Source organism: Gouania willdenowi, chromosome 18, assembly GCF_900634775.1.
Source record: "Gouania willdenowi chromosome 18, fGouWil2.1, whole genome shotgun sequence".
NCBI classification, from domain to species: domain Eukaryota; kingdom Metazoa; phylum Chordata; class Actinopteri; order Blenniiformes; family Gobiesocidae; genus Gouania; species Gouania willdenowi.
The window spans coordinates 28,107,739-28,135,589 of record NC_041061.1 but is presented as its reverse complement, the minus strand read 5'-3'; the positions used below and the strand labels follow the sequence as shown (position 1 = coordinate 28,135,589).

Genomic DNA, 27,851 nt, shown 5'->3' with positions numbered 1-27,851 from the left:
CACACACACCACACACACACACACACACACCACACACACACACACACACACACACAGAGTGTAACACTGATGTACAGAGGTGTGAGTGCTGAGCTCTGACGTGGTCTCACCTCTGATCTTCAGTCTGGATCTCATGTTGTTCCTTCACCGTGTCCTGATCCATCTCCACGTCACGAGATGATGAGTTGAAAATATGACTGTGAGACAGACAGCGCTACCTGAGTATCATGGTAAAGAGTGAAAACACACATTAGAGAAGATAAACGATGTCAAAGCTCTGAGTTTCACAACAAATATCTGGAGCTCTGAAGTTTAACAGCACTCTGACTGGATGAGAGTTAGTGCTACACACTGTGATGCTAATGCTAAATACTACACACTGTGATGCTAACGCTATATGCTACACACTGTGATGCTAACGCTAAATGCTACACACTGTAATGCTCACGCTAAATGCTACACACTGTAATGCTCACGCTAAATGCTACAAACTTCCATTTATATTTTAAATTGCACTAAACCATTTTGAAGAGCTGATTTATGTTTATTGTTAATGTCTTTCCACCAAGCTAGTGAAGCTATTGTTTTTTTTTTTGTTTTGTTTTTTTTCTCTCACAATTTCAGCTCCTTTATTATTACATTTTTATTGAAATTTTCATTTTTGATTACACTGACTAAACCAATGGTATTGGGAGTCAGATTGTATATTCTTTATTTACTAAGCTAGAGAAGCTGTTTTTCACTAAACCATTTCAAAGAGAGGATTTATGTTTATTTTTAATGTTTACCAACCAAGCTCGTTAAGCTGTTTTTTTCTCTCAATTTCAGTTCCTTCATTATTTAATTTTTATTTAATTTTACTTTGCTAATTGCACTGACTGAACTAGTTATTTTTTTATTATTATTTTTTTTTTTTTATGTGTTACTTGACCAAGCTAGAGAAACTATTGGTTAGAGATTATTGTACTGGTGAATAGTTATTAAATATTATTAAAGTAATTCAGATTTATATCTGTTTATTTTTTTTTATTTTGAAATAACAAAAAAAAAAAAAAAAATGTTTGAGTCAAGTCTGATGCATGAAAGCAGGATTCCAGTCTTTTCCACACAATGAGACAAACCACTTGTTTGGTAATTAATTTATGTATCGGATCAGTATCGGCCAAGCAAGTATTAGGCTAATACGGTATCATTAACATTTATAATATGAATAATACTATTCATAATAACCTGTCACTATTAGGTATTTCACAACTGTTAGTGCAAAGAAAGATGAAAACTATTATCTATCAGTTACAGCTGCTGTAAACAGACCCTCATTGAGTCATATTTCATGTCCACAAGACAAACTAAAGAATAAAATACTACAAGTACAAATACTATAATGTTATAGTCAATGATTTTTGATCAGACAATTGATGATTGACTATTGTCTAAAGCAGGGGTGGTCTATTGTCTCCACTCTGTGTGTGTGTGTGATCACTCCTCATAAACCTGACTCAGGGATTTTACAGCTTTATGCTGTGATTATTAAGTCCTAAAATGGAAAAGCAAACACAGATTCAAGTATAAAGCAGTGCCTAATTAATAAATCATAGTACAAAATAAGTTCCCAAATGATTGAACATATGAGACTCGTCTGCAGCCAAAGTATTTGTAGCAAAATTCACGAGTGCATTGATGAGATTCTCACAGGAAAATAACCATTTATTATTTTAGGATTTTTTTGTTTTTGTTTCAAAAACTAAAACAAATTGATTCTCTGTAATATTCTCTGCACTGGAAACCTTTAAAATGTGATGAAATAATGCATATCTTGTTAAATTATTGTGAATCTGAGCTTTTTTTCTTTATTGTTATGAAATAATTCAAAGACAACCACTTTTTTTGGTAAATTGACCAGTTTAGGCAAAGTTTATAGAAAATAATAAACATCAAAATGACAACTTTTGCAGCAGTTTTTGAAAAAGATGCTGTAAAATCAGGAATTTTAGGCCTGAACAATCACAGAAATTGGAAGTGAAATGGTGGAGGGACTGAAACATGGAGTGTAGGGAAGAGTTTTTAGTCCTTCCTACAACCCTCAAAGCTTGTCTGCACCAGACCACTTCATTTTCACCTCAACTGGACACAAAGTTTACCGTACCACGCTGTCATTCTAGAACCAATGATGCTTTCTAAAACAGCTGATGAAAAAAAACATTATCTTTAGATTGACACCAAACACTCTTAGTCTGAGTAAAAAATACAACCTTTGCTGTAAACAGGAACACAGATTATGGACGTGTTTCCCAGTTAAACTGGTTATTAAGATCAGTGGTTCTCAAACCTTTTTGGTTCTAGTTCCCTTTTCTCTGATTTCTGAATCCTAGTCCCCCCTTTGTCCCTCTTCAACATTTTACTGAGAAAACTATTTAAAAACATCTATAGATCATAATGATAGAATGAATGAGTGATAACACACATTTTAAATCATCTCATTTAGTAAATAAATGGTAATAAACTATTTAGTTCAGTGCTTTCAATCTTTTTGGGTCATGACCCCATTTTGATATTAATTACGATCATTTTTAATGTTTAAACTGTTGGAAAAACTCAAAATTGTAACATGTTCTTATGATATCACTTTTCCCTTAATTAAATAGAAACTGATCAAAAAATCTAGAAAATTCAAAGTGTAGATTCTGTTAGGACTGATATCTGTCACTGATTTATTTATCAGTGACAGATTTATTCTGTCACTGATTTATTGTTTGTTTCTTACATATTTAGTATTTTATGTTCACGTAGAAGTACAAACTATGGCACAATAATGTTGATAAACATTATTATTTATTAATAAACTTTCAAAAATTTGAAAAGGTTGAAAAAATTGAAAAGGTTGAAAAAACTTGAAATGGGTGGAAAAAGTTGAAATCGGTTGAAAAGTTGAAAAATTTAGAATTTTGTTGAAAAAGTTGAAAAAAAGAGTAAAATTGGTTGAAAAAGTTGAAATGGGTTGATGAAAACGCATAAACAAGCTTGAAAAAGTTGAAAAAAAGTTAAAATGGGTTAAAAATTTTGAAAAGATAAAAATGGGTTGAAAAGTTGAAAAAAGTTGAAATGGGTTGAAAAACTTGGAAGAAGTTGAAATGGGTTGAAAAAGTTGGAAGAAGTTGAAAAAAGTTGAAATCGGTTTAAAACAGTTGAAAAAAGTTAAATTTTGTTGAAAAAGTTGAAATCATTTGAAAAAGTTGAAAAAAGTTGAAATTGGTTGAAAAAGAGAGAAAAAAGTTGAAATTTGTGGAGAATGTTAAATATTTTTTAAATGGGTTGAAAAAAGTCAAAATGGGTTGAAAAAGTTGATAAAAGTTGAAAGTGATTAAAAGAAAGGTGAAAAAATTTTGAAATGAGTCCAAATGAGTTGAAAAAGTTGAAACACTAAAATGGGTTGAACAAGTTGAAAAAAGTTAAAATGGGTTGAAAAAGTTGGAAAAAGTTGAAATTGATTAAAACCAGTTCATAAAACTTGAAATGTGTTGAAAAGTGTAAAAAAGCTGAAATTGGTGAATGTTTTTATCTGAAAGTGAACAGACAGCTGAACATGTTAAAAGTTGAAATCAGTTGAAGAATGGCTGAACAGCTGAAGTTCACTGTTGAAGGTTTAACATGTTGAAAATGTGGATGGAAAAAGTTACATAGTTTAATATTTAAAGACTTGAAACAACATGGAAGATTTCAGTAGACCTTTGATTAGCAATAAATTATATGATACTAGGAGGGTTTGTGCCTGACTGTCATAAATGTGACAGTCAGCACATTTATGTGCTGACTGTCAGCATGAGTCAGCACATAAATGTAATAAATGTAGTTCATGATTCAAAATAACACAAGGAAAGACATTGGAAAATAACATCACCTGTACTTTTCTATCTTATATATATATATATATAAAAACACAAAGCAAACATGTACAAAGATTAATAAAAAAGTAAATATAGAATGATTAGAATCATAAGGACACTCTGGACACCTACTTAGGAGTTGGTGGCAGCAGAATTAGTCTTCAAAGCCATTTAAAAAAAAACTTTTTTATTTCCAATTAAGATTTGACTCCAAAAGAAATGTTTCAGCATTTAAATGCACGAGAGTGCACATAGTTAATTTCAAACTAAATACCTAGATACCTGTCTGAACTGACCTGGTTGATTTGATGATGGTGTGTTATAACCAGGGTTGTGATTGCTAAATGGATATTACTGTTTGTCTGGGGCACAAGTGTCAAACTTAACGCCTGGGGGCCAAATCTGGCCCTTTGGAGCATCTAATTCAGCCCACAGGATAAAGTAAAAATAACATATAAAACAAATATTATGCATATTTCCTTTAATTAAATAAAAATTGGTAAAAAAATTCTAAGAATTCAAAGTGTAGATCCTGTTAGGACTGATATATGTCACTTATTGATTAGATATTGTCAGTTTCTTACATATTTAGTATTTTATGTATACGTAGAAGTACAAACTATGGCACAATAGTGTTAAAATTACTGGTTTTCCAGCATAAAATCTTTGGCCATCTTGAGATCAACTTGGTCTGTATTTGGCCCCTGAACTAAAATGAGTTGAACACCCTGGTCTGGGGCCTCCAAATCACTAGAACAGCCCCTGACTGCAGGAATCACAGCAAAGCAAAACAGCGTCTCCACCTCTCTAATAACACTAGCTTAGCTTAGCTAATGGTAAAGGAGGAACAGGATAAACATACCTGTCAGGTGGATGGGCAGGTGAGCTCTAACGCAGCAGGTGAAGTGGGGCAACGAGGCAACAAAGGGCAAACAGCAGCATTGAGCAACTAAGAAATGCTGTTGTCTCTGAGTGTGTAAACCACAACAGTTCCAACTACACACCTGCTCCACTAACTAACCACAAACAAGAAGCTGGGACACAAGGAAGTGGGCGGAGCCAAAGCTGAGAGCAACAGGTCCAAAGTTGATGTTTTATAACACCTGAGTGATACGAGCCAATCAGAGGGAGGAGAGAAAAATGACTAAGCTGTTTCTTGATACAAGTTGACTCATCTTGAAATAACCTAAATCTATATTAAAACTAAAAACCAAAACCTTAAAACCAGTTTTTGTTCTTAGAATAAACATCTTATCAGAATCACAACCAGGAGTATGTGTACCATCAACATTTATTAACAGTATGAACCGTACACCAGAAACAGTGGTTGCTGCACACTTTTTATGTCAAATTTAAGACAATTTAAGACTTTTTTTTTAAAGCAAAACAAACAGCAATGAACAAAACACATAATATGCTGCTGTATAAAGTGCTGTGATTTGTCACGTGAAGAAGGCAAAAAACAAAATGATCAAACATTTGTGCAACACTACAATGTAAAGTATTCAAACATGTCTCAGTTCAAGGTCCATCTAACATGTGAGACCTAAGGAACACTGAGGGAAAACTTGTGGCGTAGCTAGCCAAGTCAGGCACAAACAACTTATTCAAAGGCATTGCAAACAAAAACAAACACAACAGACCTGACAAAATGCTGCTTGACATTCACCTATTTTTCAACCAATGATTTCCAGAAACAGGAACACGTAAAAACCAAATACAGATAAAAACCGGTGTATTTCTGATTGGTTTTAAAATTGAATATCAAAATAACAATGGAAACATTATTTATTGTTTTGTTTGTTTGTCTTTTTTAGGTGACGACAGTTGCAAACACTGCAGCTTCTCTGTGAACTTGTAATAGAGAATAAGAACGCTACGTCAACTGTATAAACTATGGAAGTATATCTGCTACCATAATTCAATTTAAAAATCCATTAACAGAAATGTTTTTTCATTTTCAGAATATAGCTGCATTTTTTAACTCATAAATAAAATGAATAATAAATTATCCATTTTCATTTTCTTCTTCCCTTAAACATGACGCTCTGGTGGGAGGAGTCAATGCAGACTGGATAAGAATTACAAACGGTGGGAAATCAGATGATTTCAGGTCAAATAATGTGAGCAGCTGATTTTCTGAGGGTGCACAGATCCTAGATGACTAAGATAGTTTATAAATGTGATGACTGGACTACTACAATAGAGTTACACATAAGTAGTTTGATATTTGCAAACCACTGTTTATTTGTCAAAGGTCACATATTAATTCAATGAAACTTTATTTACAGGGACAATTCCAACAATAGTCACATCGTAGCGTGAGATAACAGGCAACACATTGTGTGATCATTGGTTTCTAAGAAGGGTTTACAGATGAAAAGCTCTATTATAGCTAAGTGTGTGCTTGTCAAGGTCAATCTCAATTTTGTACTGTTCCTGACTTGAGGGAACTGCTCTTTATTGGATGGGGATTCCTGGACTTTACTCAATGAACCAGACCTTCAATACTTTTCCTTTTTTTTTATTTAACGTAATTTCTGTGGGTTCAGGTGAAAAACCTCAAAAAGAAAATACACAGTACAAAACCAATTAGACAACCATTTGTGAATTGAAATCAAATTTAGCTTTTCACCCTTTTATTCTTACCCAACATATTAATTTATTGGTATTTTAACATCCTTGTCTGGTATCCATTTGCCCAGTTTTAACAAAGAACCAAATCAATATTTATTCATCCTTCTTAACTAAATTCTTTAACAAAATCAGATTGTTAAAGTAAGTTAACTTAGTACTTTTAACTCAGGTATTTTTAAAACCACAGCATTTTTAACAATGTAAAACATTTTACTTACTTATTTAACTAAATATTTGTAACTATTGTTTCTTAGCTTATCTCTGCAGTTAACATGGCACTGGAAATAAACATGATAACCCTTTAAATTAAACAAGTATCAAACTCAATAATAATCCTTGCATTGCCAGTAACCAGTAAACAATTTGCTAACTTTACAAATAAATTAAGAAGAAAAAAAATGCATTCAACTTAATTTTTTCAATGCCAAACAATGTCAATCCGTTTCCTGTCTATTTTAAATGCATTGTCCAACTAACGGAAGTTTTTTATGCTTGTGGTTATGTAGGTGGCTAACCAGCTGCCCATCCATTCATAATAAGAGTTTTTTGCACAAAGTTCAGTCTCAGCTGAGGAAACAGAACTTTCTTCTCCGAGGCATGCACTGCCATTGCCTCAGTGCTCCCACAGTGGCTGGTTTGTGATTAAAAGAATCAGGTGTGCACACTCACATGTGGGAGGGGCTTCCACAAGGCCCCTCCCCTGCTTAGCAGTTTGACAGAACAGTGCTAATATGCTAACTATTGTAATATTCAGTTTTTAATAGCAGACATGATATTTTACAGTAATAATATATTGTGTTTCTGGGTGTGCAAAGGTTACAGATGTGTTTGAGTGAATTAATATCATTTTAATATTAATTTGAAAATATGTTCTAAATAATATTTCATCCCAAGGTTCCTTTATTAATGCAGATATGGTAAACATACTACTACTGTAAAGTGCCTTGAGATACCATTGGTTATGATTTGGCGCTATACAAATAAAGATTGATTGATTGAAACAACACCAAAATTCCAAATATTCATAATAATAAAACTTTATAAATCTCCCCCATGTGACCAAACTATAACACTGCATTTTTATTTTTTCCATTCATTATTAAATAATGATGACATGTATGGTGACCATACATCTGGTTTTAGACATGTCCTCTTTTGTTTTCACGTGGTGTCAGGGCTGTGTTGGGATATGTTACAAATTTCTGGGTTTCCCAGGGACTTTGAACGCATCTTGAGGCATGCGTTAATTTAAAAGATGTACCTCCACAAAAATGTGTTCTATCTGTCACCTGCAGTCATAGATTTTTTATGATATAGATATAGAATCAACTGCACTTTGTAAAAAAGACAACAAACAAAATGATATAATGTGTTACCATTGTTATTTTGATTTAAAAAACAATCAGAAATATCCCATTTTTTTGTATTTGGTTTTATTTTTTCCTGTTTCTGGTTTTTCTGTTTTCCTGATTCTGGTTTTAAATTAATTAAAAAATTACAGGAAAAAAAGTGCCATAAAGTAGATGTTTTATGTAAAAACATGCTCCATAGTTAATTATTAGTTGTTTTTGGTGTGTCAGCATGTCTTTCATGTAATGTACAGGAAGTGACTTTAATTCAGTTTGTTGAAAATTATTTCCTAGACAAACAAATGCAGTTATTCTGCATCATGAAGTGATAGACACAACAAACACATATACAGCTGTTAAGTTACTTGTACAATATCATATAAGTTAGCTGTTACCATAATAGCTTTATATTGTAACAGCTCTGCTGTTTGTTGGATGTGTCGTTGTAGATGTTCCTAATTCCTACAGCGTTGGCAGTCAGTGAAGGCCACTTGAGGATGCGTAGTGGAGATGTGTGTTTACAGTCTATGGTGTAGAGAGTTTGTGTCAGAAGTTAACTTTGGATTCATCTTTGTAATTTACCTTTCCATGTTTTATTTGGTGTGGTCACAGCAAACAGTGACTCAGAATTTTTCATGCAGTGAAAACTCCTGAGTCATGATGATAAACAGCTAGGCAGGCAGTATTGGTTTCACGTTTATGGTGAAGTGCTACGAAGTGTCACAATGTGTGTGTTCACTCTGTGTATCTGTTGCACGGTGTATATTCTGTTTGCTTTGAAGAAGTAATCCCACTAAGTAATCCCCATTTTTAATAAAAATACTGGTAATCTGATTACATGTTTTTAAATGTACTGTAACAGATTATAGTTACATTATTTTTGTATCCAGATTACATAACGCTGTTACTAGTAATCCATTACTCCACACTCCCAAGCCTGTGTGTGTGTGTGTGTGGCTTCAAACTCTCTATGAGTGGCTCTGATTGGCTGCAACCACACATGCACGCACACACACACATGCGCACAGAGGGCCTCATAGCTCAGAGGTTAGAGCACTGGTCTTGTAAACCAGGGGTTGTGAGTTCAATTCTCACTGAGGCCTTCACTCACTCAGTTGAGTTATGAGGAGAATTTTGGGAAAAAGAAAATCCTGTTGATGGAAATCAGAAAAGATCAATATTATTGATTTAATCTAATTCTATATAATAAATAAATAAATGGGCCTAAATCAAACAATAAATAAACTAGACATATAACACAGGACAAGTCAACAACAGCTGTGTTGCCAGGTTGGGTTTAGAGTTTTTGAAGGAGACGATGTAGATACATTTATGACAGTTTATGGTAGAATTAGAATATAATAACAGCTCTATCTGGATGGCTCTGTGACAGCTACACATTGTTGAGATGAAAAAATAAATAAACAGGAGACAGAAGGGTCTCATTCATAGACTTATTAAAACGTTTATTTAGTCACTTTAAAGTATTTAAAAAGCTAAATGAGCCTCTGTTTAGATAGTTTTAGTAGCACAGGCTACATACCTGAGCTAACGTTAGTAAACTCTACTAAACTTACATTATTAGTTTCATGCTTAAAGATGTTAATTTACAGGTTCTCTGTCTGAAAACAGCTTAAGAGTAAATTAGTGCAGAAAACAAGCTTTTGGTCTGTGAAACCATTGAATATTAAGAATCAATCATTTCAGCAAAGCAGATGATATTATCAGTTAAACATCTTGTAATAAGTGCAGGTAAATGTAGTATCTATATAGAGCCAGGAGGTGGTGGTAGAGCTACAGTATAGATGTGCTGTTCCACAGGTTGGACCATGTGAATAGATTGTAAACTTTCCATGTGACCAGCAGTGATTAGAACTCAGTGAAGGAGAACCAGCAGAACAACAAGGATGCTTTAAACGCACAGAGTCAGTTAAACTCAGACACAGAGTAGCTCATCTGGAGGACTGGGACCATTCCTGGAGGACTGGGACCATTCCTGGAGAACTGGGACCATTCCTGGAGGACTGGTCTGATGTCACCTGGAAAGTGATGGAGTGTGTGAGGCTGTGAGGGCTTGAAGCACTAGAAATAAAATGGGACAGTGTTATTTCTGTGTCCAGTAAATACATTTTGTTAGTTTTGTTTTGTTCTCAGAGGAAAATACTTCAGGGTTCACTGTTCAGTTACTGTTTATTTTATGCATTAAACAGTGTCATAAATGTATTTACCTCCCTATAGGCTACATGATGGAGCCAGTGCATTACTGATACTATTGGAATCATTTACAATCTCATTCTTATTTTTTTTTTCCCAAACTACATTTTAGTCGAGTCGTAAAAAGTTACTAAGAGATAATAAACAAATTTACACAAATCAAAAAAGAAACAAACTACAAAGCAAAGCCACTCACTGTCACATTAGCATGTGAAGCACAATACAACAACTTAGACTATACACAATATATCTATAATGACATATCTACAATTACACAAATATAAACATATATACATAGATTTACACACACATTAAACCTGTACTTTCTTGGTTTCTTTTAAAACACTAAAAACTTAGACATATCTCAATATAAACTGTCAATATAATCTCCTGTATAACATAGGAGCAACAAAGACACAAAAAGTGATTTTACCTTTAACTGTAACAACAGATGGATTATATGGTATTCGTTCAAATGTATCAATATGTTACAATGTTTGTGTTACTTATTCACTCGTTTCACGTGGCTTTTAAAACGTCTCCAGCTGGTTTACCAGGAGATTCTTGACATACATCACAATGCAATGAACTCTGGGTAATTCCCTTACAATACATCCGTGGAGATGGAAACTTACTGAAAGGAACAAGAAGTGCTGAAAAAGTCAGTGGAAGTTCCCTCACACACTTGATGATGTTCTAATAGGAACAGCCCATCAGCCTTGAATCTCTACTTAATTATGCTTTCAAAAAATATATAGAATGTGAATTAAAATTCAATATGTCTGATTATTTAATAATTAATATTGAATAATTAATGCATTTGATATGATTTGCCACCTTGTTTGTAATAAATGAAGCAGGTGATAAAATATAGCTGAAGTGTCGTGGTTTTTATTTTCTTAACATTAAAGATCTCGTGTTCATCCGTTCTAGTTTTCTTATAAGTGATGATAACATCTACCTAATGAATCATAGATGGTCTCTTTGTCTGTGTGTGTGTGTGTGTGTGTGGCCCAAATAAATGGTAAATGGTAAATGGACTTGATTTTATATAGCACTTTATCACCACACTGACGCAGCCTCAAAGCTCTTTACACATCAGCTCATTCACCCAATCACTCTCACATTCACACACCAGTGGGACAGGACTGCCATGCAAGGCGCTAGTCGACCACTGGGAGCAACTTATGGTTCAGTGTCTTGCCCAAGGACACTTCGACACATAGTCAGGTACTGGGATCGAACCCCCAACCTCTCGATCAGAAGACGACCCACTACCACCTGAGCCCTTATAAAGACGCCCCTATCTCCCAGAGAGGGGCGTCTGTTCAACCTGAAACTTTATTTATTTATTTGTTTATTTTTTCAACTTGTCTGCACATGCTGTCAAAGGTCAACACCACAGGAAGTGCAATCATTATGAGACAGCAATGCATATTTTGTTATTGCAATAAAATACATTGATTTATTTTATTGCTTCATTGTGACCATCACCAGCCCTCCCTAAGAAAGGGTAAGAAATCTTTTATTATAGGGAGGGTATAAAAAGAGAGAGCAGTGTTACACCTAAGTGGAGGGGGAGGGGGGAGGGGGGGGGAGGGAAAGGGAGCAGGGAGGAGAGACTCAAGGCAGGAAGTAGAAAAGGTGGGGAAGAATAGACTGTTTTGCAGTGAGGGTGAGATGTGAGGTTGTAGAATAAATTGTGCTTATTATGTTGTGTAATCCAGCCAGTATGGTGACAAGTGTGAAGCTTAGCTATAGATGGTGGTGGCTGTGAACAGGGGGAATGAGTGAATGGTAGTACCTAAAGCAGGTATTTGGGATTAACGTGTCAAAGGTTAAGCCCAGTAATGAGTTTATTATCCCACATCCCAAGGAGTGCCAGTGCATCGTATACCAGTATATGTGCAAAAAAAAAACCGCTACTGCAAACCCAGGAACTGCCCTGGGCCCGCAGATGCAGCCAGGCCAGCAGAAAGAGCAGGGGCCAGGGAGCCCCAGGCAACCCCCCCACAGCCGAGCAACCCCCCAGATGCCCCCAAGATCCCAGGCCGAGAGGCAGCCACCGCCCCCCATACACATATCCGAGGAAGCCCCAAGCAGCCGAGCACCCAGCGCATCCCCCCACCGACCCCAACCCCCAACCCCAAGGCCCCCCGCCAGCATCCAGCCCCCCCACCCACCACACACCCAAGCACCCAACCCCCCGAGGGAAGGGCCCAGAGAGCCCCCAGCAGAGGAGCCAAGGCCCCCGCCCAGCAGACGGCCAGAGCCGCGCGGAAAGGGCAGCCGGCGGGCGCCCGCCGGTGGGCCCAGAGCCAGCAGGGTCCGGACCCCAGGCCAGAAGGACCTGGAACGGAAGCAGCACCAAGAGCAGCGCCCCCAGGGACAACAACCACGCCCATAGTCGCCAAGGGCACCAAGGGGATGCTGCAAGCCGCCCCGCCGGCCCCCAGGCGCACCGACCAGGCACCCCAGAGCGCGCCCGATTGCTTTTCCTTGATGCCGCCCGCGCGATGCGCCCCAGACAGCCCCCCCACCCCCCACCGCAGGACAGGGAACCCCCAAGGGCAAGCCCCCGGGCCAGATCTCCACGGGGGCACCCCCCCAGCCCACGAACAGGCCACAACCCAGCAAGACCACGCAGCCCCAGACGGCACAAAGACAGCTGCCCAGGTCCCGCCCCCCACCGGACAGCGCAAGCCACGGGGCAATGCCCCCCCGGCGCAAGAGCGACCGGCGGCCGCCACCCGCCAGCCCGCAGATAGCAGAACAGACCTACCAAGTGGCCGATACCGACCTCAACCCCCGTAACAGCTAGAGCCGCCCCCCAGCAAAGAGCACCACCCCGGAGCGCCAAGCAACCCCACCCCAACCCCGGCGCAGACACACACACATGCACACAGAGGGCCTCATAGCTCAGAGGTTAGAGCACTGGTCTTGTAAACCAGGGGTCGTGAGTTCAATTCTCACTGAGGCCTTCACTCACAGTTGAGTTATGAGGAGAATTGTAGGAAAAACATTTTGGGAAAAAGAAATCCTGTTGATGGAAATCAGAAAAGATCAATATTATTGATTTAATCTAATTCTATATAATAAATAAATAAATGGGCCTAAATCAAACAATAAATAAACTAGACATATACACAGGAAGGTTAACAACACTGTGTTGCCAGGTGGGTTTAGAGTTTTTGAAGAGACGATGTAGATACATTTGTGACAGTTTTATGGTAGAATTAGAATATAATAACAGCTCTATCTGGATGGCTCTGTGACAGCTACTCATTGTTGAGAGGAAAAACTAAATAAACAGGAAACAGAAGGGTTTCATTCATAGACTTATTAAAAAGTTTATTTAGTCACTTTAAAGTATTTAAAAAGCTAAATGAGCCTCTGTTTAGATAGTTTTAGTAGCACAGGCTACATACCTGAGCTAACGTCAGTAAACTCTACTAAACTTACATTATTAGTTTCATGCAGACGAGCTGATGCTTAAAGATGTTAATTTACAGGTTCTCTGTCTGAAAGCAGCTGTAGAGTAAATTAGTGCAGAAAACAACCTTTTGGTCTGTGAAACCATTAAATATTAAGAATCAATCATTTCAGTAAAACAGATGATATTATCAGTTAAACATCTTGTAATAAGTGCAGGTAAATGTAGTATCTATATAGAGCCAGGAGGTGGTGGTAGAGCTACAGTATAGATGTGCTGTTCCACAGGTTGGAACCATGTGAATAGATTGTAAACTTTCCATGTGACCAGCAGTGATTAGAACTCAGTGAAGGAGAACCAGCAGAACAACAAGGATGCTTTAAACGCACAGAGTCAGTTAAACTCAGACACAGAGTAGCTCATCTGGAGGACTGGACCATTCCTGGAGGACTGGGACCATACCTGGAGGACTGGGACCATTCCTGGAGGACTGGTCTGATGTCATCTGGAAAGTGATGGAGTGTGTGAGGCTGTGAGGGGCTTGAAGCACTAGAAATAAAATGGGACAGTGTATTTCTGTGTCCAGTAAATACATTTTGTTAGTTTTTGTTTTGTTCTCAGAGGAAAAAACTTCAGGGTTCAATGTTCAGTTACTGTTATTTTATGCATTAAACAGTGTCATAAATGTATTTACTTCCCTATAGGCTACATGATGGAGCCAGTGCATTACTGATACTATTGGAATCATTTACAATCTCATTCTTATTTTTTTTTCCCAAACTACATTTTAGTCGAGTCGTAAAAAAGTTACTAAGAGATAATAAACAAATTTACACAAATCAAAAAAGAAACAAACTACAAAGCAAGCCACTCACTGTCACATTAGCATGTGAGCACAATACAACAACTTAGACTATACACAATGTATCTATGACATATCTACAATTACACAAATATAAACATATATACATAGATTTACACACACATTAAACCTGTACTTTCTTGGTTTCTTTTAAAAACACTAAAAACTTAGACATATCTCAATATAAACTGTCAATATAATCTCCTGTATAACATAGGAGCAACAAAGACACAAAAAGTGATTTTACCTTAACTGTAACAACAGATGGATTATATGGTATTCGTTCAAATGTATCACTATGTTCCAATGTTTGTGTTACTTATTCACTCGTTTCACGTGGCTTTTAAAACGTCTCCAGCTGGTTTACCAGGAGATTCTTGACATACATCACAATGCAATGAACTCTGGGTAATTCCCTTACAATACATCTGTGGAGATGAAACTTACTGAAAGGAACAAGAAGGGCTGAAAAAGATACAAAAATACACAAAATGACTCCTGAATCACACTACCCACGGCAACAAAAACAATAATTACAGAAAAAATGCACAAAAAGACAACAGAAAGAGTACAAAAATACAGACAATGACTCAAAAAACATATAATACAGAAAAATACACCAATCGAAAATAAATAAAAATTAGTAAAAAAAAAACATGTTCATGTCCCATAGAACTAAACCAGGTAAATTTTACTTTGCACCCAAAAAATAAACCTTGTTATAACGCTACACCTCTTTGTACGTCCAACCTTCAAACATATACTAATTTGTCCATAATTGACAACTCTACTTAAGCTCCTCCAACTATACGAATGTATACTTCCGACGAGCACTGCACTCGTTTATTTAACCTGCAAAAAACTGTCTAGGGCTCATCGCAAGGGCACCATCAAGGAAAGGTAACTGGCGCGCTCTGGGTGGCTTGGTCGGAAATGTGGAGATTTTGGCTGGAAATGTTATGGAAAGAGAGGCCGGTAGAGCAAACCAAGTCCAGGATATGACCACGGGAGTGAGTGGGAAAATGTACATGTTGGGAGAGATTGAAAGAGAGAATTAGATCCAAAAAGTTGAAGGCAGGTTTGCAGTTTTTATTATCAATGTGAAAATTGAAGTAGGATGGATGCGGAGATGGCAAAGAGCTTGGTCAGAAAGTCTGTCAAATCGGAGAGTTTGGCTTGGGAGGACGATACCCCTCTGCTGGGGTCTCGGGCGGGGGGATTGCTGGGCTCTCTGGGGGTTGGGTGCTTGGTGTGGGTGGGGGGGGGGGGGGGGCCTTGATTTTGGGGTCGTTGACGGGATGCACTGGGTGCTCGGCTGCTTGGGGCTTCCTTGGATGTGTGTGTGGGGGGCGGTGGCTGCTTCTCGGCCTGGGATCTCAGGGGTGTCTGGGGGGCTGCTTGGACGTGGGGGGGGGGGGGTGGCCTGGGGCTCCTTGGCCCCTGCTCTTTCTGCTGGCCTGGCTGCATCTGCGGGCCCGGGGCAGTTCCAGGGTCTACGATGCACTGGCACGCCTTGGGATGTGGGATAAAACTCATTTTGGGGCTTAACTTTAGACACGTTAATCCTAAATACCTGCTTTAGGTATCACCACTCCACTCATTCCCCTGTTCACAGCCACCACCATTATAGCTAAGCTTCAAACTTGTCACCATGCTGGCTTGATTGCACAACATAATAAGCACAATATGTTCAACAACTTCCCATCTCACCCTCACTGTAAAATAATCTATTCTCCCCACCCTTTATATTTCCTACCTTGAGTCTCTCCTTCCTGCTCCCTTTCCCCTCCCCCTCCCCCTCCACTTAGGTGTAGCACTGCTCTCCCTTTTTATATCCTCCCTATAATAAAATATTACTTACCCTTCCTTAAGGAGGGCTGAGGATGGTAACAATTAAGCAACAAAGTAAATCAATTTATTTTATTGCAATAACAAAACATGCATTGTTGTCTCATAATGATTTCACTTCTTCTAGTGTTGACCTTAGACAGCATGTACAGACAAGTAAAAAAAAGAGCAACTGTGTCAGGAATGTCTGGCCCACAAACCATAGCCTTCCAACATTTTGGCCCACAGCAAGATGTAGTTGAATAGCTCTGCACTACATACTACACACCAGTGTGCTGTCTACTCACACACTCAATAAGGGTAACTGAGTTCATACTTTTTTAATTATGAATTATTATTATTATTTTTTTTCAAAGCATTGTTTTCCTTTCTTCCAATCTCTTACATTTTTTCACCTTTTCGCACAACATCATATTTCCAACTTCACACAGGTGTCACTTTTTTTTCATTGTCAAAGATTATACATTTTCCTCATTGTGGAATTAATTATTTTATAGCTTATAGTCTCTACTGTACAGACTTTATTGAGTTTAAAGCCCCCTCCACCAAAAAAACTAACGTTTTTACTGGTGGTTTATACTGCAAGTCAGTATATTAATGAACAGCTGGGTGATGTGGTGTTTTCCCAGAAATGAGGACACAAGTCACTTTTAATTCACAGTTATAGTTTTTATTTCATAAATCTTTAAAAGTAACATTGTAAACAACAGAGGTAAAGTGTGATCTGATCATATTTGATAGTCTGCTGATTTATTTCATTGTTCCTATTAAACTATTACCTAACTTTAACTTTACCTTTTAACTTTATGCTTTGTTTAAACAAACTGTAATAGATGAGGTGTTTTATTCACAATTGTAACATGTATGTTTTATCATTTCTGTCATTTGTTGAACTCTACAGAAATCAACTTGCTGTGCATGTGATTGGTGCACATTTGTCTCTACATCAGCAACTTCTGATTGTTCTTCAGATCAGTTTTACATAAAAATATCAAAACATGTCAGGTCTGTGACACAACAACAGATTGATCACCTAAAAGTTATTTCTTTCAATTTAGTTCACTCCACCAGCTTTCACAGTCATGACAAATCTCCAAACATAAACAAAATAAGTAAATTGTTATAAGATTTACAGTATGTTGGCCTCACTGGAGCCAGACTTCAGGATCTGAAGAGAAAGAACACATTTCACACATTTCCTGAACCAGGGATACAGAAACACATAGATCACAGGGTTAAGCAGAGAGTTGAAGAAAAACAGACAAATAACAAAAATGTAAGATGATGGATTTTTTCCCTTTAAACCCTGTTGTAAGTAAAACAATGTAAAATGGAGTTAAACACAATAGAAACACAACAACCACTACACCCAGAGCTCTAGCAGCTTTCAGCTCTGACCTGTTAACCTTCAGTGAACTCTGAAGTGTCACCACTGTAACATGAGAGCACATGGCCTGGGCCTGAGACACAGCCACCATAAACACTCTCACATACAGGACCACTATGATGCTGACTGGAATGATGAAAGTGAAAATTAGATCAATAACTCCAGCATGAATGTTTGTGTGATTAATGCACATTAGTTTCCTCTGAAACAATATCATGTCACTGTAAAAGTTTCCCAAATTGGTTTTAACTTTAACTTCAAAATATCAAATACAATGTAATTTTCTAGAAACAACACATCAGCAGGTGTTTTCTTTTCATTCATGGCTAAAGTAAACAGAACTCTAAAAACATTCATCACACATCACCACAGTTTTACAGTGACTGTTTTAAATCCCAGTAACACATTGTTCCTGACTTTTCCTCTTTACAGTATGTTGGCCTCACTGGAGCCAGACTTCAGGATCTGAAGAGAAAGAACACATTTCACACATTTCCTGAACCAGGGATACAGAAACACATAGATCACAGGGTTAAGCAGAGAGTTGAAGAAAAACAGACAGATAACAAAAATGTAAGATGATAAACTTTTTACTCCAAACCCTGTTGTAAGTGAAACAAGGTAAAATGGAGTTAAACACATTAGAAACACAACAACCACTACACCCAGAGCTCTAGCAGCTTTCAGCTCTGACCTGTTAACCTTCAGTGAACTCTGAAGTGTCACCACTGTAACATGAGAGCACATGGCCTGGGCCTGAGACACAGCCACCATAAACACTCTCACATACAGGACCACTATGATTATTATTCCTGCTCCAACACAGGGATGTGGAGGCTGGACCTGAGGACTGGACCTCCCTCAGACACCGTCTGATTGCCAGATTATTATTCTGTTCCTACATGATGCAACACTAAACAATTCTGACCTTTTTCCTTTCGTACTGAATCCTATCAGCTTAGTAAACTCCATACTCAGCATTTATTAGAAACACTATTTTGTATTTTCATATATACTGTGGATAATCCTTTCATAGGAGTGCTGTAAACGTATTAGAAAAATCGGTGAAGCCGGGCACCTGTGACTCATTTTCCATTTTTTCGGATTATATTCATTTTCTGATTAATTTTAAACCTTTTTACTGTAATCAATAATTAGGGCCCGAGCACAACAGTGCGTAGGACCCTATTGTAATGCACCTCGTTTTAATAATTATTAATATTCTTCTTCTTACAAAAAAGTTATCACGTTTTTAAGGGCCTAAACACGTTCAAAATCTAATGAAAATTTGAACGAATATTAGCAAAGGCAAAAATTGTATTTACTTAAGACATCATCACTGAGGAACTTCTGCAAAAGTGTTACCATGACTAATGACATGCTAATTAATGATAGCAGCTTTCAATTATATGCCAAAAAAATTAGTTATGGTTTAACCCAACCTTCATTCATAGTCATGGCACCACCTATTGGTAAAAGGAAATAATAGTCATAATATTTGCACAGAACAATGCAGGAAAGCTTGTGATATAATTCTTGAAAATGGTCAGCTACATCTCAACACTTTAAAATTTCTGCCACACCCCGACATGCAACACACCTCAACGTGCGCCACTTCCCGACATGTGTGTGGTTTAAGCACTGGTTACAAGGGGTGTAAGGATACACTCAACTGATATATCAGGATTCGATTCAAATCTAATTTGAATCTCAATATTAGGCCCCCTATTCACTCAAGGGTTAGGAAAGTAACACACATTTAGGCCTGTCAGGTGGGAGCCCGGCCCCTCTGTTGATGGCTGGACCACCGTGTAGCTCACAATTGCATCGGGGTGATGCGGTCGAGTGTGGCATGGCCATTGTTGGGCGTTGGGGGTCATTGCTGGGTCGGCCTTGCGGGGTGTGAGGGTGCCTCTCCTCTCTTCTTGCATGCTTGCTGTGCAGCGTGGGGCAGCCCCCCCTTGGGCTTTGGCCTGCGGCTCCGCCGCCTTGGGGCTGTGCACGGACTGGACCTTCAGAGATTGCCTGCTCTTCAAATTATGCAACTTTGGGACTTTCTCTTGTACTTCTCTTGTTTTTTTCTGCCAGATCATGAAAGACAATGACAATAAAAAATGATCTTGATAAAACAACCCACACTAATCCTGTTCCTTTAATTTTAGAGGGGTTATTTATCTTCAGAATAACTAGTTGGAACCTACTTGAAAATCCAAATGCTGAGGGACCAAGATGCAATGTATGAATACATAATTGCTTTTACTTTCAACACTTTCATCAATCTTTCCACCTACTTTAGATCTAACCATAGATTTAAGTTTTTGTCATTTAAAGGTGCGTTCACACCAACAAACCCTAGAGTGGGTAAAATGTTCTTGGATTTAGGAGGTTGAGTGAGCTCCCAAACCAAGTCTAGAGTGGATCAAACAGGCCAATTCTAAAGCTATTGTTTCCACCAGTCTAAGAGCGTTTCTAATCGTAGTCTAGAGCGATTAGGTAATATCTAAACACAAGCGCACTATCAACAGGAAGTGTGGGAGATGATATAGAGTGCACTGTTTTCCAGAACTTCCTAGCATCAGATCTGCAACTCCTTTAAAGGGCTCATGTTAAGCTAAATTGACTTTACTGTGCTTTAAACATGATGAAGGTTGATTAGGGCTTCATACACATGATCAAAGTGTTTTTTCATTGATTCCTTCAATCGTTAGTTAGAGGGTGATTTGCTCCTTTCTTACAGCAGGGTGAGCCCAAAGACCTCGCTTCAATTTGATGACTCGTTCCCACTTTGATGACAAATTTGACGCGGCACTGAGCTGGAGAAGCCACGCCTCCAGGAAGCTCTCTGCCGTGATTGACATGTAAACAGACACGCCCATGAAGGTGAGCTTGTCAGCGTTCTTTGCACAGTGCTATGTTGATTTATTTGGAATGCATGTGTGGTTCTCTGTTTGCCCATGAGAGGTCACTGTTTGGTTAATGGCTTTGCCTTTCCTAACTTCTTCTTTGGTATTGGTTTTGTTTGTGGTGCTGCCGCCTATTGGCCACTACCTGTAAGCAGTGGCTAATGACACCGTTTTAAGAGCAGCACTGGAGGACTTCACAGCCAAAAACACTCCTCTCTGTGCACTTTTTCCTGAGTTATCCTTGTCAAGACATAATCTGTGAGTGACCAATGATTTATAATGTTGTGTAGTACTTTATTATTTGTTATAGATGTTTATTTATGTAATTTCTGCTTAGTTTTTCCTGCTGAGTCTAAGCTAAGCTAAGCTATTTGCATATGTGCTAGTTGTGTTATCCAATAGTACCACATGTATAGTAAGTTATACACTCTTTTATTTGAGATTTGTACATATATGCAAATAGTGATGTATATTTTATCTGTTTTACAGTTTCACAAAAAAATTAAGAGATGGTCTACGGACATAAAAGACACCCTGAGTCCTGTCATTTCTGGGGCCATTTCTTTTGTGTTAAGCTCGCTGGCTAAAGTTAAGTTAAGCATGGTTTACCCGCTCTTCTCCTTACACCATGGCCTCTCCAGGCCTTTAAAACAGGACTGAAATGGAAAGAATGTGATTTTTATTCACCTACAAACTGGCTGACTCAAGGAATGTATTAAATTCAGCTTCTGCGGTCAGATTCAGAATGTTCAGAGTCAGAAAATTCTTACTTTTTTCACACAAAATCCATCCTCTTGCATCATAATTTGAGAAGACTCTTTATTATCAGGAGAGCAACATGGTTACATGACTAAAGAATGTTGTTGCTCAGTGAAACACGTTGGTTAAATGGAGGGTTGGGTTTACCTTCATGTGTTTACTTTGTTTTTCTTCACACCTTTGATTGGACCAATCCCTGTGGGACTGAGGCTGAGTCAGCAGGTAATGATACAAGGTGTGGCCTCAGAGAATAACACACACACAGTGTAGTTCTCTATCACTATGATGTCAAACCTCAAAGGTCAGGTACTGAAAGGTTACAGGTATAGTGTATATGTGAACATTAAATATTACATGTATATTTGAGTCTGAGGTTTATCTTGTTTTATAATCAGATGCTGTCACAGACAGATTGTATACAAATGTAGTTTAACACCAATAACGTCTTCTTAAATTTGTACCAAGTAAATAATCCAGACTGGTGGTTCTTCATTTATCCTACTTCATGTCGTACTTAGTCCCACTGTGTCAAAACAACAAAACTTCTACCACTGGTTCTTGACTGGTGTGGCTTTGGAGCCCAAGAACCAGCCATGATCTGAAAATCATCAAGTAGGTAGCAGGTAACATTACAACACTTAATTTAAGAGAAACCACCATCATTGTCTTTACTGGTCTTAGTGAACATGGGCTCTATATCTGACATTTCCCCCAAAGGAGAACATTTGTTCAAAAAGTCTGATATTTGGGAGCAAAAAGTGACATTTATTCAGAGACAAAAACAAATAAGCAGCACATCTCACATTTTTGATTTACATTAAGGTTTCTCATTCATGAAAGGGTAATGTTCACTGCAGTACAGGTAGGTATCAACCCAATATTTACAGATCTGTTAAAAAATGCATACTTTATAAAGATGTAATGCAATAAAAGCTGATTATTAGCTGCCAAAAACATATCAGTTTAAACATTTAAGATTATCAGGTATATGCTATGGGACCATTATTGTAGCAAAAGTATTTGCAAATGTACTTTGATGTGTGATCTGTAAATATTGGGCCTAGATTGGATGAGTTCTGCGACTTTTGCTACACATTTGCAGAATAGTCACGTGTGTGCAGCGGTTTGTAAATCTGTGCGTGGGAATACCACCAGGTCACGCACATTTTAAGCTCTATCAAAGAGCATCTATAATCATCATTGAATCATCATTGTGTTGGGTCACAGAATTTATCACAACAACTGTCCGAAAAAGTAGTTGCTGGCGTTGTGATTGTGTGTCCATTGAAGGATATTTCTTGTCTCTTAATTTCTCTGCCTTTTCATTTATTAACTTACATTCTACATTTTTAGCTGTTTTTTCCTTGTGCTGCTGCAGTGTTGTTTAAATATATAATACATAAAGGAAAAAACAGCTGTTCATCAGCCTGTTATTGATCGGCCCACCAAGAAAACTCCTGGTACTCACGATGGCCCATCCACCCCTGTGTGTACTTGTTACTGTTTGATCATTTTGCCTTTGGAAGCTCACCAAGAAGATCTGTTTGTTTTACTGTGAAAAATATCAATATTTTCTTTCTTTCAGTTTATACATGTCGGCACACTCACCTCAACTCTATCGTGTGTTAGCAGCAGCTAAGAGTTAATCCATTTATTAGTGTTTTACTCACATTTTAGGAAAAAAATGTGATTACAGATTCTGCTGTACACATGGACATATGTTAAAAATATTATAAAATGACTCAGAAAGGTATATTCATCATTCAAAACCCAATTAACTAATGTAATCCATTTTTTTCAGTTGTCCTTGTGTTTTGGCTTTTGACGTAAATAACATTTATTATTGGCTGCCTGACAAAAGGCAATCTAATTTCCACTTTTAAAAGTAAACAAAATATTAAATTCTCTTCCAATTTTAAAGTTAAAAACAAGTATATGCTAATTTTTTTTTCTATTTAAAAAACATATAGATACAGTATATATTTAATATCTCAAACACAAACATAAAGGTACATTTACACTGAATGCGACTTCAGTGACTATAGTTGTTTAACTCGCCCGTGATGAGTTGCTTGAACATAGTCACGCTTTTTGCTCACTTCATTCCTTCATCTACCTCAGTGAGGAGAAACTCATTGCTGCTTGGAGATCATGACACAGCGTCACCTGAAGTTGCTTAAAAAGTTCAATATTTTCAACTAGTTGACTCCAGAATAACACAAACAAAGGCAAAAATAATAATAATAATCATACAAAAAATGCACAAAAACACAACAGAAAGATACAAAAATGCACATAAAAAAACATACATTACAGAAAAACACACCAAACAAAAAAATATATAAGTAAGAGTAAAGAAAAAAAACAACAAACACATTTATCATGTTCATGTCCCATAGAATTAAACCAGGGAAATCGCACATGCTATTTTATTTTGCACCTGCAAATAAACCCATTTATAACACTACAGAGTGCAGAGTATGTACAGTAAACCTCTTTGTACATCCAACCTTCAAACACATACTCATTTGGACATAAATGATGACTCTACTAAAGCTCCAACTATATGAATACATACTTCTGATAGTCACTGTACTAGTTTATTTACTCATGCCAAATAAATTGTGACAGAGACAACTATATTACTCATGAAATATGTATTAACAAAATATATCAACAAAAAAGTTAAGACATCATAGACATTGTTTGGATGATCACATTGATAGATCTAAGCCCAGCTCTGGTTTGTAACTGGAAGCTGTTCACTGATATCACTTCTAAATAATCCTCCATCTACTTTCCAATCAGCTGAATGTGTCCAAATGTTAATGATGGATGTGTCAGTGTCTAATGTGACTCTGCTTGGCTTTAGAATGACTAAGAACAGGCCACAGCTGTACATTGGATGTATAACATCACAAGTCTTTATGTGTCTGTTTGGATTCATAATATTAATAATGAAGTCACTCCAAACACTTTGTATTTTATTGAATCATCAGTTATGAAACATGTCAGCTAATGTGTTCTTCAGTGTGTCAATGCACCACCCTGGTGTTCTGTATGTACAACTTTATATTATATTCATTTACACACTTAGACATGTGATTAACCTGGACACACCTCCACTCTGAGTCCACATACAGGGAGACTCCGCCCCCTTTAATCAGTGCTGTTCATTGGGAATAATTCATATCCTTCTAGAACCAAAACAGGAACTCTTTCACTGTCTCAGATGTTGATACAACACTAGATTTAAATAAAAAGCCTTATTAATGTAGGAACAATCTCAAACTAAAGAATTCTGCACTTGTTTGACTCATTTTATCAGAATTTGTTAGAAAGACATCATGACTGGATGTGAAAGCAGCGGTTACTCTAAAAGTCTATTTTTAAACTCCTTCAGCTTCACTAAACACTCAGTTTCCAGAGGAACCTTCACTTCCTGTTCTTAGATCCATCCAGTGGATGTTGTTCTCATGGGAACCATGTGTGTTTGATGGAGGATTATGTGCTATCCAATGAAAAGCTCTCCCTCTCTCTGACATGTTTCTCTGTTCAAAGAAATCCAGCACAGACAATAACACGTCTTTATTTAAAGGAACAAAGCTTCACTGGACATTTGATATCATTACATTTACATTGATTCAAACTTTATGTCAGAAGGAAGATTTAAGAAGAACTTTAGGATTTATCATGGTTACATAGAACATTGTAAGTTCTAAAGAAAGGCTGGACAGGCTAAAGAACAGATTAAAGAACATTTCAGAGTTAGAATAAATCTATGAGCTGTAATCACAGAGTTGATAGACATGTAAATTTGGTGATAAAATGGGAGTGTTTGGACACTTTGGGCTCCCCTTCCCCTGATATTCATTCAGCACACTGCACGATCCATTCACAGGCTTTAGGCAGGGTTTCCCTGTCAGGAACCATTTCATCACATTCACTTCAACTGTAGAAAAACATACTTTATATAAAACACATCACATCTAAAATCAAGAAAATACTATTATGTGATGTATTAGATACTCATTTAAAACTCATTACAAATATGAATCCTTTATAAACACAGAGAAAAAAAACAGATTCAAAGGTACATGATGAAGATGGTCTGTATAAACACAGCCTGTATATTCATCTACAAGTTAGGATCTGATTATTACATCTATTAGAATGTCACTAGTTTTATAGACTAATGATTATTATGTACAGTATACAAACACATGATGGACATCATAGATTTTATATAGTATGTGTGTCAAACTCAAGGCCCGGGGGCCAAATCCGGCCCTTTAGAGCATCTAATTCTGCCTGTAGGAGAAAATGAAAATGACAGTTATTAATTTCTACAATTATGCATGTTTTCACTAATTCAGTTGGAGATATCTCAGCCTCTCTAAAAACAAATAATTTTAAATAAACTCTCCAAAATTTGTAGATCTCACAGTTTTCCCATGCTGATAACAAATGATGGGAGTTATTTTTAAAATCAAATTGTTGCAGAAAGTTGTTTTCCTATAATCTGCAGCCCTCTGGACCCTAAACTGGTCCGTATTTGAACTCTCAACTAAAATGAGTTTGACAGCCCTGATATAGAATCTGTCATTAGTGTATAATAATAATAATAATAATAATAATAATAATAATAATAATAATAATAATAATAATAACAATAATAATAATGTGAATCATTCTTCATATACATCATGTATGAACACAGAAGCTATAGAATGTATATCCTGTATAGAAAGTGAACAAAGGGAAACTTCTAAAGAATTTATTTGTAAATTATTTTCCACCATAATTATGGTGGAAAATAATTATTTTCCACCATAATTATGGTGGAAATTATGGTGGAAATTATGGTGGAAAATAATTATTTTCCACCATAATTTACAAATAAATTCTTTAAAATTCCTACAATGTGAATTCCTGGATTTTTTTTGAAGTGTACCTATGATGAAAATTACAGACCTCTGTCATCATTTTAAGTGGGAGAACTTGCACAATTGGTGGCTGACTAAATACTTTTTTGCCCCACTGTATATTATCTATTTGATATGGAATTTGTTTTAAAGTCCAATCAGGGCTCGAGATTACGTTACGGAGCTGAACATTGTTTTTCATGAGGAGTGGTTCATCTCACCTTCTATATATCTGTGCTCACCGGGAGCTAAGGCTGGGCGATAAATCAAGTTTTTAATAAATATCGATGTATTTATTTAAGAGATATACCATAGGACTATATCGTAATAATGATATAATTCACGTAACATTAAAAGTTTCCTTTGGAGAGCCGCCAATATGCCTTTTTCTCCTTTGTCCATCTTAACCCCACCTCTGTCCCGCTCTGTCCCTGAGTGAAACTCAGTGAAACACACATAGGGCTTTTCCACCAAGAGCACGGGCTATTCGTTCGGAGCTATAGTTGGAGCTCGAGCTACTTCAGAGCGAGAGAAATGAAACCTATTCAACTTTTGACCGCAGGGTGTGAGGGGGCACTGGCGCACCATCTATATCTATCGCCACTTCCGGTTCCGGGTTCATGACGTTTGTTTGGGTTAAAAAAAAAAAAAGGTCAATATTAAAAACGTTTTTGTACCGCTAAAAGTCATTTAAGTTAAAATTTCATGGTTATTTAATATTATTCCCGTGATTCCAAACTTACTTTAAAGGGGACATATCATGCTAAATCCACTTTTTTAGCCCTTAAATGCATTTTGATGTATATTTAGATTGTTTAGAAGCACATAAAAGTTCAAATTAATCTCTTCAGGTGCTTCGTAGATATCTTTATATTCTGTTTTGGTCATATTTTTCAATCTGTTTCGATTTTTGGATTCTCTATTACGTTTTTTGAACAATAACGTCAGCGGAACTGCCAAATTAGGACATCAACTCCAGGCCCAACACTTCGAGCAATCCGCCATTTTATTTTGTAGTCCGAGCTCCAGGATGCAGAAGTTACGAGAGGAGAAATCAAAATGTTTGGTTGTTGGATGTAGTAACCCACACGCTTCATTACACCGTCTCCCAGCATCAGAACCTTTTCAAAGTGCCTGGTTGAGTTTTATTTTTCACGGAAATGTACCCACATCTGTGGGTAAGGTCATTTTTGTGTGCGCGAAGCACTTCAAGGATGACTGCTTCAGCAACCTCCACCAGTATAGAGAAGGATTTGCCGAAAGACTTTGTCTGATTGAGGGTTCAATTCCTTCTATCTTTGGAGACGACGAACAGAGCACTTCGGTAAGCTGTAAATAACGCTAAAAAGTGTGATGATAAGACGTCCCTGTCATTGTTTTGTTAGCATTAGCATTAGCAGTTGCACCGTCTTCATATGTTAGCGCTGTGTGCTCGTTTTAGATCCTTGATGATATGGCCTACGTGGTTTAATTTAAGTCTAAAGTTTTCATTAGTCATTTCATTTTGCCGTTTTTGTCTCCGAAAAGACTGTATTAAAATGCATTTCGTGACGTTAGCTTGGCGCTAGCGTTAGCTTGGTGCTTGTGTTAGCTCACTTGTTGGGTTCTGCAGGTTCATCATCTTCATCTCGCTCCGCCGGGTCAGACTCT

At 37.3% G+C, this 27,851-nt stretch overlaps 1 protein-coding gene and 2 non-coding genes across 3 annotated transcripts in view; 2 read left to right on the top strand and 1 right to left on the bottom strand.

Annotated features, from left to right (window-relative positions):
* LOC114480392 (NLR family CARD domain-containing protein 3-like) overlaps positions 1-27,851 on the bottom strand; it is a gene marked incomplete at its 3' end in the record, with an annotated part of 182,964 nt that overhangs the window by 5,769 nt on the left and 149,344 nt on the right. The window contains exon 2 of the mRNA XM_028474512.1: positions 111-218. Coding sequence (XP_028330313.1) covers positions 111-163 — 53 coding nt within the window. The remainder of the gene's footprint in view (positions 1-110; positions 219-27,851) is intronic.
* On the top strand, positions 8,901-8,973 carry trnat-ugu (transfer RNA threonine (anticodon UGU)). The gene has a single exon. It is a non-coding gene; the product is annotated as a tRNA-Thr (tRNA).
* Positions 12,993-13,065, top strand: trnat-ugu (transfer RNA threonine (anticodon UGU)). Its single transcript has one exon. It is a non-coding gene; the product is annotated as a tRNA-Thr (tRNA).